This window comes from Carcharodon carcharias, chromosome 13, assembly GCF_017639515.1.
Source record: "Carcharodon carcharias isolate sCarCar2 chromosome 13, sCarCar2.pri, whole genome shotgun sequence".
Classification (NCBI taxonomy): Eukaryota; Metazoa; Chordata; class Chondrichthyes; order Lamniformes; family Lamnidae; genus Carcharodon; species Carcharodon carcharias.
The window spans coordinates 39,510,937-39,525,432 of record NC_054479.1 but is presented as its reverse complement, the minus strand read 5'-3'; the positions used below and the strand labels follow the sequence as shown (position 1 = coordinate 39,525,432).

Sequence of the window (14,496 nt, the reverse complement as noted above, 5' to 3'; positions counted from 1 at the left end):
CTTCAATAGAACTGGGTGAATCCAAGGAGAGGGATGAAATATAAGCTGGTTTAAGGTGGGGGGGGTGCAGCAGAAGTGGAGGGGGGTGGTGTGGTTGTAGGGGCAAGCAAGCAGTGATAGGAGCAGATCATCAAAAGATGTAACAGACAAAAGAACACAGAGGTGTTAAAGTTGGTGATATTATCTAAATGAATGTGCTAATTAAGAATGGATGGTAGGGCACTCAAGGTACAGCTCTAGTGGGGGTGGTGGAAAGACTAGCCCGGTATACAAGATTTAAAAATAATGGAAATAGGTGGTATAAGAAAAATCTATATAAATTATTGGAAAAAACAAAAGGAAGGGGGAAAAAACAGAAGGGGGGTGGGGATGGAGGAGGGAGTTCAAGATCTAAAGTTGTTGAATTCAATATTCAGTCCAGAAGGCTGTAAAGTGCCTAGTTGAAAGATGAGGTGTTGTTCCTCCAGTTTGCGTTGGGCTTCACTGGAACAATGCAGCAAGCCAAGGACAGACAAGTGGGCAAGAGAGCAGGGTGGAGTGTTAAAATGGCAAGCGACAGGGAGGTTTGGGTTATTCTTGCGGACAGACCGCAGGTGTTCTGCAAAGTGGTCGCCCAGTTTACGTTTGGTCTCTCCAATGTAGAGGAGACTGCACTGGGAGCAACGAATGCAGTAGACTAAGTTGGGGGAAATGCAAGTGAAATGCTGCTTCACTTGAAAGGAGTGTTTGGGCCCTTGGACGGTGAGGAGGGAGGAAGTGAAGGGGCAGGTATTGCATCTTTTGCGTGGGCATGGGCAGGTGCCATAGGAGGGGCTTGAGGAGTAAGGGGTGATGCAGCAGTGGACCAAGGTGTCCCGGAGGGAACGATCCCTACGGAATGCCGCCAGGGGGGGTGAAGGGAAGATGTGTTTGGTGGTGGCATCATGCTGGAGTTGGCGGAAATGGCGGAAGATGATCCTTTGAATGCAGAGGCTGGTGGGGTGATAAGTGAGGACAAGGGGGACCCTATCATGTTTTTGGGAGGGAGGAGAAGGCGCGAGGGCGGGTGCGCGAGAGATGGGCCGGACACGGTTGAGGGCCCTGTCAATGACCGTGGGTGGAAAACCTCGGTTAAGGAAGAAGGAGGACATGTCAGAGGAACTGTTTTTGAAGCAAGCATCATCAGAACAGATGCGATGGAGGCGAAGGAACTGAGAGAATGGGTTGGAGTCCTTAAAGGAAGCGGGGTGTGAGGTTCTCTCAGTTCCTTTGCCTCCGTCGCATCCAGGTAATTCTGTTTTTGTTCTGGATTCCCAGCATCCGCAGTTTTTTGTTTTTATTAATTTATGCTCTGCCCTACACTGTGCTTGGTCTGAGGTGCGCATATTTAATTTTTTTGATTTGATCCATTTGTGCTGCTATATTGCCTCAATAAATGACTGCACCATGAACAATACCTGCTTGAAACAAGCCCACACTTTAAACTCACTTAAGTGGAAACTGTTTGGTAGCACAATTAATGACTCTGCCAAATACCTAGCAAATCTCTCTGACCATGTGTTCTGAAAGCAAGTTTGTTTGTTCTTGCACATGGCTTCAATTTTGGTATGCCTTCTTCCACATCAAATGGGAAGAGGTATTTGCTGAGTTCAGACTCCTTTATTCCCAGCTATTCTGCCACAAACTAATTTCCAATGAAGACACTAGTTTTGGTATGTAAGAGAGAAAGTGTGCATTTGCATTTTTTGAATAGAACATTCAAGAAGTGGGGTGAAAACGGACACCTATCTAGCAGATACCAAGGAATATGTTTGTATTACTAAAAAATTTGGTACTATGAAAGGGGTTTTATTGTTAGAGAGGTTTGGTTCAGAGGTTGTTGATACAATGAGAATTAACATTCAATGGGCAGTGGTAGGTATAACAAGACAACCGTTTTAGGTGTGCAGAGCAGAGGCAAAGTGAGATCAAAAGGTAGCTGCAGGCCTCCAACTGGCTCCACAGGAACCAAAGTGAAAAGAGCCTCATTTTGAATTTGTAAGGTGAAAATGCTTTGTCTGGTGTTTGGTTAAGTCTATGGGTTGCATAGACTTAATGGAGATTAGTTTAGGAATTTGTTAAAAGTTATGATAGTAGTAATTTGTAGTCATGTGTATATATATTTTAAACCGTAAATTAATAAAATGCTTCATTTAGTTTCATGTAAAACCTCGAGAACTGGTGGTCTGATTCCTGAATTTTGAGTCACATCTCAAACGTAACACTTAAAATTATAAGTTATGACAGTTGTTTAAAGTTTCCCTCTGGGATTTTTAATTAACTCCGCTTTACCAACTGCATCGGTCATAACATAATGTGCTATATGAATTTCAGTGCCGTTATGATGCCAGGTATATAGACTGTACATCCCAACAACTGGTGGATTGTATCAAACAGCACGTCCCTTTAGCTGTTCGCAATAGGCAAAGTACTAACCATACTCAACCAGCCCATGCTTGCAAAATTATAGTGTTCAACACAGGGCGGAATCGTCCCAGATTTGCACAATGTGCGGTAGCAGACAGGAAAAAGGACTTTCTACCTGCCAGCTGAAAGGGCAGGTTTTTGCACTGTATCATCCCATTCCCGGCGTGTCTCGCCTCATTAATAATGCATTCCTGGGAAACAAGCTGGATTGCTGGCGGGGTAGCCTCTGATTCACCCACCCCGCCATCACCTCAGGCCATCAGTAATCTGACTGCCAAATTTTAAGGGTGCCCCTGCACAGCACTAGCACTCTCTAAGGGATCGGAAGCTGCTGCAAAGTCATGGCTGCCAAAGGGAGGAAACATTTTGCCCCCAAATTTAGTAACGTCTCCCTTGGCCACCTACTGGATGCAGTGGAGGCCCGCTGTGAAGTCCTCCAACCCTGCTCTGGGTGAAGACCAGCGAGCAAGGTGACAAATCCAGCATTGGAGGCAGTGGCAGCGATGGGCAGCACCAACACCCTGCAAAAGAGGACAGCTACTCAGTGCCAAAAGTGGACCAATGATCTCCTCCATTCAGCCAGGGTAAATCACTCTTCTCATCACGCTCAACTCACAAGCCCATCACACATCTGGCCTGACAGGATCCTGCTTACACTCTCTCCATCTGTCTTCATGCAGGACAAGCTGGCACCACAGTAAAAGGGAGAGGTCACAGACTGGTGGAGGAATGCTTGGCGTCAAGGTCCTCACAGACTTTGAAAATAGAGTCATCCAGCTGGCCGGCGATGATCTGGACCGTTCCTGTGCTGAAGATGAGGTCGACTGTGTTCAACCAAATGAGGATCCAGCAGTGCAACATCCATCAGACAACCATGCTGTGAGTCACTTCCCCTGTTTCGCAGTCCCCTGCCATGTCCTAATTACATCTCCTTGCTTTTGTAGGCACATCTGGGAAACAGCTGAGGGGATCCTTCGCCAGGTCCTCGATTCAAATCCTGAAAAAAACTTGGAAGAAGAATCTGATGACACCCTAATCGCAGACCCATCACAGCGCTCACCCATACCCTCCACCAGCACAGAGACACACACCTCGGTGGGATCTAGCTTTAGGGTAGCCTCGGGATCACAATCTGGTGAGCATGTCGCACTGTCTGGTTCACAGCAGGTGGCAACAGGGACTTGCCAGGTTTCCGGCACTCAGCGGACTGCTGGAGGCCAGGAATCTGCTGAGTCTGAGTCTGATTCTGATGAGGAACCTGTGGACTTGGTCAAATACTTGCTGGAGCTGCAAAGACAAGCTCGGGAACATCAGGAAGGGATGTCCGTTGCATTCCTCAGATTGCAAGGCACAATGGAGGAGTCCGGCTGGCTTCAGTCTGAGGGTATAGCACTGGCACGCCAACGCACAGAGGTCAACACTGGTAGGTTAGTGGTTGCCATGGAGATCTTGGTCCAGGACATCAATGTCATTATAATGAAGGAGAAAACACCAGATTACATCCGGAAATTTTGGACTTTAAAAATAAAACCAGAGTTTTTAAAAAAATACACACAGGCTACTGGCTGGGATGCTCCCTAAGAGGTAATGGAACCCACCCTGTTGCCAGACAAGGTACTTCTAATGACATCCAGAAATTAATTGCTCCCTCTGGTAGAGACAATGGGACATATTGGGAAATGGGTACCATCTTATCAAGAAATCCTGTGAGCAATGCCCAGACAGATTTGTGAATTCGCTTCCCACTTGAAATATACAAAGGAGAGATTAAAAGTGAACTGAAAAACTGCCCTGGTTTCTATTGATGGGTGTTCCAAGAGAGAGCAAGTGCTGGAAGTTTGACTCAGAACTAACAGCCACGCACAGTACCCCTGAAAATCATCATTTTTGCAGGTGTCCCGATCTCTTATCTCTCTACTGAAGTCAACGCTACTGGAACCTCAAAACCGACTATTAGTCTACCGGAGTCAATCTACCGGCGTCAATTCTACTCGAATCTCGAATCGCAACGCTCAATCACCTACTCACCACAATTCAAGGACTGTTCCACATACATTTAAAAAGTATATATTCATTTACTTTAAACTAAATTCTTACTTTTAACCTATATGACCATATATGCATGTGTTTTATCCTTTTTTGACTTCAGTAGTTAATAAACCCACCCCCCCCACCATGTGCTTGAGTATTTCCTTTAGTGTGTGCTGCCTCGCCCCCCCCACCATGTGCTTGAGTATTTCCTTTAGAGTGTGCTGCCTCGCACCCCCCCACCACCAACCACCCAGCCTGACTTGCACTGGAGTCCTTTCCCAGGCACCGACTGGGAAAAAGCAACTGCCTGTGCCCCACGTGAATGCGTGGCATCTCTTCCTTGACGTCCTGTGGGCGATGCTTGCAAGCACTGCGCAAGGTTGTGTGCACTCACCTTCGAGTTCAAATTGTCAGGTGCATGCCATTTGAAGGCAGATGTGAAGCATGCTGTTCTAAAGTCACGCCGATGTGGGCAGTAAATTTGATGTTCAGGGGGTGATTGGGCTGAGCAGAGCTTATAATTATATGCAAATACATTAAAATACAGCGACAAGAAACGCGGCCTACCATTGACAGAAGGAGCGGACAATCGCAAACTGGTTTCACGACAGCATAAAACTGATTTTTGGCCTTCTCGCCATATTGTGCACCCCCCGTCGCCTGCCATGGTGCTTGATGCCAATGGGGCCAGAAAATTCCAGCCATGGTGTTCAACGTTAGATGTGATTCTGTGATTGGATAGCACTTACTCACAATCCTGACTGCGCTAAGAATTACACCAACAACCAATTTAAGATTATCAGTCAGGCTCATGGTGTGGTTCACTTATGTATGCTAAAAGCTACATAAAGTTACACATAGGGCCTTGTCCTTTGCAAACAGAGAGAACATGTCCACACATTGTACCTTTTTCAACTAAACAAAAGCTTGGGGGGCAGCCATACCCTGATTCATACCCCATGGCAATGCCTTGACCAATCAGAGTCGATCTGCCTGGTTTGAATTTAAACAAAAGCTTGGCAGTTAACTGTTCCATGGTGCATGCTCCATGGTAACATCTTTACCAATCAAAGTTCCCTTGCCAACCAATCAGCACTCTCTTCTCATGCAGTATAAATTGTTGTTCCTTTTGAGATTTGGTATTCTCGCGCACTTGTCATGATGGGTGCAAGACGAGAAGCTTCGACAGCATTTCTCTTTTTTCAGCAATAGTCAAATCTTATACTATATATTTAGGCTAAAAGTATCTCCTTATGATTTCATAACTCATTTACTTTTCATAGAAACCAAAAATTTGGTGTTTTCACTTGCACTAAAAGCTACCCCAATAAGATATACTACCGAGGTAACGCACTTGCATCCTGGAGTAGTTTCAGTTCAGGAAGCATCAGCGGGATGGTACCGATTTATTTGCAATTGTTTAAATGGATGGACCACTACTGATCACTCTAGCATACAACTGACTTTTTTTTGTTAAAACAGGCTAGGAAATATATAAGGCAGGAATATAAAGTGTAGGAGAAACACTGGTGTGCTATTGAATCCAAGTTAGATCTATAAATACCTCAGTCAGCCTCTATCCCTAACCAGGAATCACATCAACTAACCTTCAATCATTTGGTTCAACATGCTTAAATTGTATTTGTTTAAATTTATGTATTAAAATGATGTAAAAGAGACAAAGTTTTATTCTAGAATCTTGTGACTTTGGTGTATTGAGATCTGACACTGTAATCAGTATAATCTGAAAACTACTTTCACTCATGTTTATTGACTTACTCGAGATGTCATCATAATTTATTGGTCACTGGACATAAGCATTAATAGATTTTAGACCCTTTCTTCACAACCTCACCAACCTTCCATTTCACATGTAGTATGTCCTCTGATTGAGATTTTAAAGTTTTAACATCTCACTTGATCCCAACCACTCATTTTTGGGAGTTGAGATTCAGCCCTTAGTTCTTCACAAAACCCAAAGTAGGTTGTCACTCAACGTCATTTACTTAATGCCTCTGGCATCTCAATATTATTTTCGCTATTAAAAATAACCTTCAATACATATTTAAAGATTGTGTAATATTGATCATTTAATTATTTCATGATCTGTGCTTAATTATATTTTTCTAGCTCAAAAATCAAATAAATATCAGATAGATCAATTGTTCCCAATGCTTCAAATGAGAAACTTTAATATGTGTTTAAAATATATAAAGAACATATTTGGATAGGGTCCATGTAGAGTAAAGATAAATCATAAAATAAGTAGGCAAGAACTTACCCAAGATGGCAAAAATGACCATGAAGAAAAGTAGTAACGATAAAATGTCAATAAAAGGAGGAAGAGACTGGAAAATCTGACGCAAATTTCTGGAAATTCAGAAAACAAAACATAATTAGAACTAACTTTTCATGGATAGGTGTTAATTTTAAATGAGGATTTTGTTAAAATCCATAGGGGGGGTCAACTAGTTAAAAAAAATCAATTTGGCCTTATACTGGTTTTGGTAAAAATATATGGAACCATGCATATTTTTTTATTTATGATAGAGAGGTAATATTATTGCAGTGAGAATTTAAAGACTTTATCCTTTCAATTTCTTAAAATTTCCCCCTTCTGGCCTCTGCCAAGCATTTCACAGTCACTAACTTAACAAAGCTTTTGAATTTTCAACTGAATTAGGAAGAGGGTAAGAATTTTAAGTATTACTTGTAGTAAAACAGAAATGTTGAAATTAGCTTTCATTTTTATATAAAAGAAATTGCAATAGCATTCAAGTCAGTGGACGAAAAAATAGTTTTGTATTTTGTAAACTTGAAAATTACTATATAGATGTACAATGCAATTTTGACAAAATAATTAGGGTTCACACCAGATCAAAGCTGTTCACTCGTTAAATTTACTCAGGCCAGGACTTTACGGTTCCGCCGCAGCGTGTCTCCCCCAGCAGATGCGGCGAGCCATTTAAATCTCCACTCAGTTCGATGGGACTGTAATATCCTGCAGGCAAGAGATGCTATAAAATCCTGGCCTAAGTTTCACTAAAAGTTCGTTAAACAGATCTATGCGCCACTTCATGAAATCACTCCAACATTAATGATTGAAAATAGCTAAAGTTATCAAACTATATTTACAAATCAAAGTGAAATAAAATGGAACATTGTTGTAAGTAGAACAAAATGTGTATTTATCTTAGTCCAGCTGGTTCACTAGCCTACAGTTCGACATAAATCTACCAGAAGCCCTATAGGTCTGAATAGATTTATAATATATTAAAAAATATTCTATTCACTTATCTTTTCATTATAAATTCCTATGTACAAATTTATAATAGAAATCCTTAATGTACACTGTAATGATATCCTTCCACCAGGCGCAGAAACGTAGTTTCTTTTTTAATTCTTTATTGGGATGTGAGATGCTGCTGACAAGACCAGCATTTGTTGCCCATCCCTAATTGACCTTGAACTGAGTGGCTTGCTGGGCCATTTCAGAGGGCAATTAAGAGTCAGCCACATGACGGTGAGTCTGAAGTTACATGTAGGCCAGACCAGGTAAGGATGACAGATTTCTTTCTCTAAAGGACATGAGTGAGCCAGATGGGTTTTTACAACCATTGGTGATAGTTTCATGGTCACCATTACTGAGGCTAGCTTACAATTCCACATTTTAAAAAATTAATTAAATTTGAATTCCACCAGCTGCCATGGTGGGATTTGAACCCATGTCAACAGAACTCTGGATCACCAGTCAGTGACATTACCACTAGCTACGTCCCCTCACCAGTATAAAAAAAAAATAAATTACCTTAAAATGGGGACCGAATTATATCAGTGTGCCATGGTCCATTTATCCCCTAACCACAATCACATTTCACCTGAAGGCTGACTAATACAAATTATGCTTATTTATATATAGACACCAAAAGGAATGACTCGGGAATAAAGCACATTTGTAATCATTGACATTCTCACATTTTGTTCTAATCAACTATAGTAGAACAGAGCCACTGGTGTTTTCCAAATATTCATCCATGTGAAATCAAGAGATAACATTTATTTAATTAAAATCAATTATTCAAAAGAAACAGAATATTGCTTGATGAGAATTTTTAGGAAGTGCTAGGACATGGTGGATGTGAAACCCTGATTAGAATACTTGTGTGCTGAAACTGTCAGTTAAAGACCTGCATTCTCAGTTCATGCTGGAATTCAGTAACAATTTGCTGATCCATGCTTTTTTGACATACCTAGTATTTACAGAAATGTTGGCAAAGAAATGACACTAATTGCCGTAGATTTACCTTCTCACTGCACCACAATATCTGCAGTCTACCAGGAAGATTGGGCGCAAAGCTCGAGTCACCCGGACATGTGAGGTTTGCCTGATTAATACCACAATGACTTCTATAAACTGTACAAACAAAACTGCACTCTGCAAAAGTACCAGAAAGGGAATAAGGTTAAACTTCTTAGTGTGTTAAAAGCATTTAATGAATAACTACTTCTAAAATCGTATAAACGTTGTCTTAACAAAACAGACTCCATTCCCTAATGTAGAATTCAAGTGTAGTGACATGCATGATGACGTATACACATGGAATCTACTTTTTTAAAAAAGATAAAATATGGAAGCCAAAGAAAGGTTTAAGAGTTGGGCCCTGAATTGCTTTGCAAATATAGCCAATCTCCCGCTGACGTTATGGCAAGAAATTGGAGTAACTTGATAGAAATAGAAGGCCGTTGGGCCAGAAATTGCTGGGCAGTTGCACCATTAGAATGATGTACTAATGTGCATGTCATTAACTACTGCGTTAAACAAAAAGCCATCAATTTGCAGAATAGAAAACATATGCTGAGAGATCCATTCTTCTGCAAATTGCTGGCCAATTTATGCCTCTCCATCCTCACTGTGAAGTTCCCCATTGAACTTAATGCCAATCGTGAAATTGAAAGAGTTATGTTATTATTATGAATTTTTCTCCACTTGGGATAGTATTCACTGCTATAACAGATCTTGACAATGGCATGATTTTTGACCCTCATATAACTCTCAGCCTCGAAGGCCCATGGAGGGACCAGTGAAGCTGTGGAGTTTCACTCCAGCAGGTACTAAATTGTTATTCTAATGTTATCTATTCCTCTTTTCTGTCTTGGTGGTCTTTTTGTGCCAGTATTGCCATCTACATTTCTGTAAATATGGGAAAGTAATTATTTTCACGACAAACGTTGATTTGACACTCAGACGAGGGTCACTCATTCAAATAAAAATTAGGTGGATTTATTTTATACTGTTTCTTAAAACTTATATGAATCATCTGAGATATGGCACATGATAAATATAGCATATTTAGTAGGGAAAATTACTTTTAACTTGTTCATCAAAACTGGGTTTTTCTCACATAATTTTTGGGTCTTTTGTGGATTAAATGAAAATGATTGAATATTTGCTATGATTAATCAATAACTTCATTATTCTTGTGCCATGCAACTACCAGAATGGCAAACTAGATGGATCTTGGCCTTTTCTCATCTAGCAATTCCCATGTTCCTAAGTAAGCCATGCAATATGGCATGTTAGATGCTGTACTGATGCATCTTAATCATGATGGACAAAGCCACTGGTTCAATACTTTGTCAAGAAGGTTTCTACATTTTACACATTTATCCTGCCATTTACTCATAAACTACTCAAAGGTAATATAACAATTCCCAGAAACAATTGCGTTCCTCTAATTCTGCCCATTTTAAAAAAATTTTTCTTACTTCTCCTTCGTGTAACTTTTCCCCTCCATTTCAATTCTCTTTTTCCTGCGTCTATATTGTATTTGGCTCTAACTGACTCCATTGCTGTCTCTATCTGTCACTCTGTTTCTTTCTCTATCATTTTCTTTCATTGGTCAGAGAGTTAAGCCATTGGCAGACCGCTCATGAGGTTCCAGATGCAACATTCACATCACTACACCTTTATTGGATCAGGAGTTTCAACAATTTATGCCGCCAATCTACCGAATTGTCAATGGTGTGCATAATTGTCCAGCTAAGGTTGCTTGCTATTAAATCCTCCATGTGTCAATTTCTGCCCCATATTGTTTAACTGTCTAGTATTTCATCTGTCCTCCTCCTGAGGGTTAACAACTGTCTCTTCTTACCAAATATGGCCTTTTTCAATGCAATCTTTGTTCTTATTTCTTTGTTGCATCTTCCATCTGCAGATATTATGCTTCCTAAACACTAGAATTCTTGCACCACTTCTAGTTCTCTTCCTTTTATGAATATATCTTCTTGATTTTGAGATATACATCATTTTGGAATCAAAGTGAATATTGACAAAACCAGAGTTTATGCTTGCTGTTAGTAGTCTAGCTACTAGTTCTTGTAATCTTTCTTCTATGCTTGCTACAAGTGCTTTGTTATCTACTAATCTAACTGATGTTATCATTCTCCCCCCTCAAATCTTAATAACAGATTCTGTGTCTTCAGAAGCTTCTTTAATCATTGCTTCTCTCCACTGACATTGAAGAGGACTGGTAATAAACAACAAACTTGGCTAACTCCCCTTCCAGTTACACATGGTTTTGACTCCTCATTGGCTACTTTCACTGCTTGTCCCATGTACAGATTTGATGTCCCAAGTTCATTCCCATGTTTTTAATCAACTCAGTATGTATTTCATCTATTCCAGCTGCCTTTCCAGTTTTTATCTCATTTATTGCTGCTCTTATCTCACTTTCTATTTCTGGTCCAGACGTCAACATTACTATCTTCTTCTAGCTCAATCACTTCAGGTTTTCCTTTTTTGCACATAGCTCTTCAATATGCTCCTTCCAACTTTTTCTTATTTCATCAGGGTTTGTTAATAAAACATCTTCCTTGTTATCTACTGCTGTTGTTTTCAGTCCTTTATGCTGAGTGCCACTAATATCTTTTGGCTTTTGCATACATAAGGTCTACCCTCCCTAGTCGATCTAATTCTTCGAGTATATCACACTGCTCTTTTAACCATTTTAATCCTGCCTTTTCCGTTTCTCTTAACTCATCATTCAAGTGTCTGTGTTTCAGCTTGCCTTCTTCAGTATTGATACTCTTCCATTTTCTCCTTTCTGCCATCTTTTGCAATAATGCAGTCATAACCCATGATGTCTTGAAGCTTTTTACTCTTAAAAGCCCTGTGCTGTTTGCCCCTCCTTTCTTGACAGATTCTTTGTGTCTCCATTGCTCATTCGTGTTTGTGGTATCCTTGGCTGAAATTTTCCAGCCCCCCGCGGTGAGACCGGCGAGCCCCTGAAGTCTCCATTCAGCGGGACCGGCAGATCACACCGGCATGAGAGGCTGGAAAATTCTGGTCTTTGCCTTTTTTAGCTATTGTTTTGTTTACTTCATTTCCAAATTCTTTATTTGCTCCTTTCAGCCTCTCTCTAGGTTCCACTGTTTTCTGCATATTCCATGTTGGATTTCCTTCAGTAAGGGTACTGTTTTCGTTTTCACAAGATTGTGATCGGTGTCTGTGTTGGCTCCTGGCTGAGCCTTTGAGTTCTTAACACTATTCCTGTATCTTTGTCTCACCATTATATAATCCAGTTGAAATCTTCCTGTATTGCCAAATATTTTCCACTATACTCTATGGGAAAGGGCTGGGGCTTTGACTAATGACATTGTCTGTGTGGGGAAGGGCCCAGGATGCTGCTGTAAGCATCATCAGGACTTCAGTACATAAATGTTATAAGAAACTGTTGGGGGTAGGAGGGCCAGGGCTCAGGATAAGGCATTGTCATTGTGGGGGCTGGACATGACCCTCTGCCGCAATGGGTGGTTGGGGGTTGGGGTGGGGCATGATTACTATGGCGAAGGAGCTGAAGGGCAGCTGGAGGCCTAGGTGAAACATGTGATCCAATAATGGGGACTGGGGGTTTTGAGTGAGTAGGAGAACCAGAACTGCAACTGGGCTAAGCATATGCTGAAATGTTGGCCAAACTGTCAGGCGGTTTACGTGGCTATAGATGGTCGACAGAATGTAGTAGGAGCTGATAGCAGTAGCACCTGACAAATTCGACGGGTGAAGTCTGCGACAGGTATCACTGTAGCTCAGTACTACCTGTTGCAATGGCTGAGTTGTTGGCGATTAAACCAACAGCACAGTGGAAGGCAATGGCGAACCACCACTGGAAATAGCCAAGAAAATGGCTCAGGATGGCATCAGCACAAATAAACACCAACAACATAATCAGGAAATTCTGTCAAAGGACAGATGAGGTTGCACTCAGCAAGGGAAGGAGTAAGGCCTCTCATGTTGCCATCCAGTGAAATCCTCGTATATACAAGCTTCGTAATATTAAAAGAATAGAAATGTGGAATGTATGTACAGTGAATGGAAAGGAAAACTAAAGAACCTAAAACAAGAAATATAAAAGGAGAAATTAAACATCCTAGGGTTATGTGAAGTAAGATGACAGGAGAAGGTGACTTCATAAGTGATGAAGTGAGAATGATATACTCTGGAGAAGGAAAGGAATGGTAGGCAATGCAGCTGCCATATGCGGTGATTCAGATAGGCTGATGCTAGTGAAATTAAAGGGGAAACCAGTGGACATTACTAGATATGCCCAAAAGCGGACATCCAGACGAGGAAGTTGATGAAACGTATGATAGAATTGAAAAACTAATTGAACATGAGTGGGAAGAGCTATGTGATTGTTATGGGAGATTGGGATAGCATTGTTGGAGAAGGAAGAGACAAGGTAGAAGTAGGACCATGAGGTCTTTAAGCTATTATTTACAGCAAAAACTATTATGTTTGTATTTGGAAACATTTTAAAATACAATGTTAACTCTCTAAATGCATAGAGATGGAAGCTTAGTCTGAAACTGAAAAAAAATTCCACTCTTTACTAACTGTACCTAGTTACTGTAAAACAACTGAAAGTTCTCCAAATGTGAATTTGTAACACACACATACAAGAGTATGTATTAAAAATGCAAAGTCCCAACCACTACTGCTGCCTGTCTGCAAAGTGGTGACCATTTAAATGGTATGCAATGTATTTGTAGAACAGGATGTTAAAAATACTCCAGCTGGCAGTCCTTAATTAAGGCAAGGTCAAGTGGAGCATTGAAAAGGGTGATGCTTGAGGGGAGAGCATTGAAAATGGCAGTCCCTGAGCCACACAGGAGAAAAATAATAAGGTGGCATCACAGCATAAGGAGGGGAAAACACACATAAAAAGTTACTTGATCTAGTTTAAGTTAAAAGAAAATTAAGGAAAAGCTATGTTTTAAATATATAAACATTAATTAATGAAATAAATAAAACAATGTCAGATAGGGATGGCAGTGCAGATAGTGTACTGCAGCTGCAACACAAGAGTTTGCGAAAGCATTGAGCCCAGACAATCACATCCGCAGTAAGTGTCTGCATCTCGAGAGACTTCAATAGAGGATGGTAAGGTCTCTGTAGCTGCAACCAAAAGTTGAGTCACATGTCCGTTGCTGGGGTTAAGGGCATCTCCTCAGGGCAGGGCTGGAGAAGAACTTGGAGAGAAAGGGGAAGATCCAGTTGTCATGGACCATGAAGGAACCAATAGCACAGGTTGAACTAGGAATGCTGAAAGACTTGTGAGGACTCATGGTTGAAATTAAAACACAAAGGGCTAAATTCCACAATGGGGGGCATATCGATCCAGGGTTCCAGGAAAAACTTTAATAGATCCTGGAGCCAGGTAAGTCCAGGTCTTGGGGGTGGTGGTGGGGAAGGTGGAATCAGGCAGCCTAGGGAAGGGGAATGAGGGGGTGGATTTTGGAGGCCAAGCGGGGAAGAACAAAGGTGGGGGGTGGGATGCCCCTGATGCACATAGGGCACCCCCAAATCCTGAGCCCCCTTCCTTTCCAAAATATTTTTCCAAAGCAGCCTGCCCACACCAACCGTTTTACAGCTTGGGCAGTGTGAAATATGGGTCAACTGGCTTGGTAACAATCTCAATTGCCCATTATTTATTTATTTTAAAATGGCAGACAGGCTGCCGG

The 14,496-nt window shown here is 41.3% G+C and overlaps 1 protein-coding gene across 3 annotated transcripts in view; it reads right to left on the bottom strand.

Annotated features, from left to right (window-relative positions):
* tpcn1 (two pore segment channel 1) overlaps positions 1 to 14,496 on the bottom strand; it is a 132,669-nt gene that overhangs the window by 62,349 nt on the left and 55,824 nt on the right. For all 3 annotated transcript variants that reach the window (XM_041202317.1, XM_041202318.1, XM_041202319.1), the window contains exons 5-6: positions 8,781 to 8,911; positions 6,758 to 6,846 (exon numbers count right to left, since the gene is read on the bottom strand). In XM_041202317.1, coding sequence (XP_041058251.1) covers positions 6,758 to 6,846; positions 8,781 to 8,911 — 220 coding nt within the window. The remainder of the gene's footprint in view (positions 1 to 6,757; positions 6,847 to 8,780; positions 8,912 to 14,496) is intronic.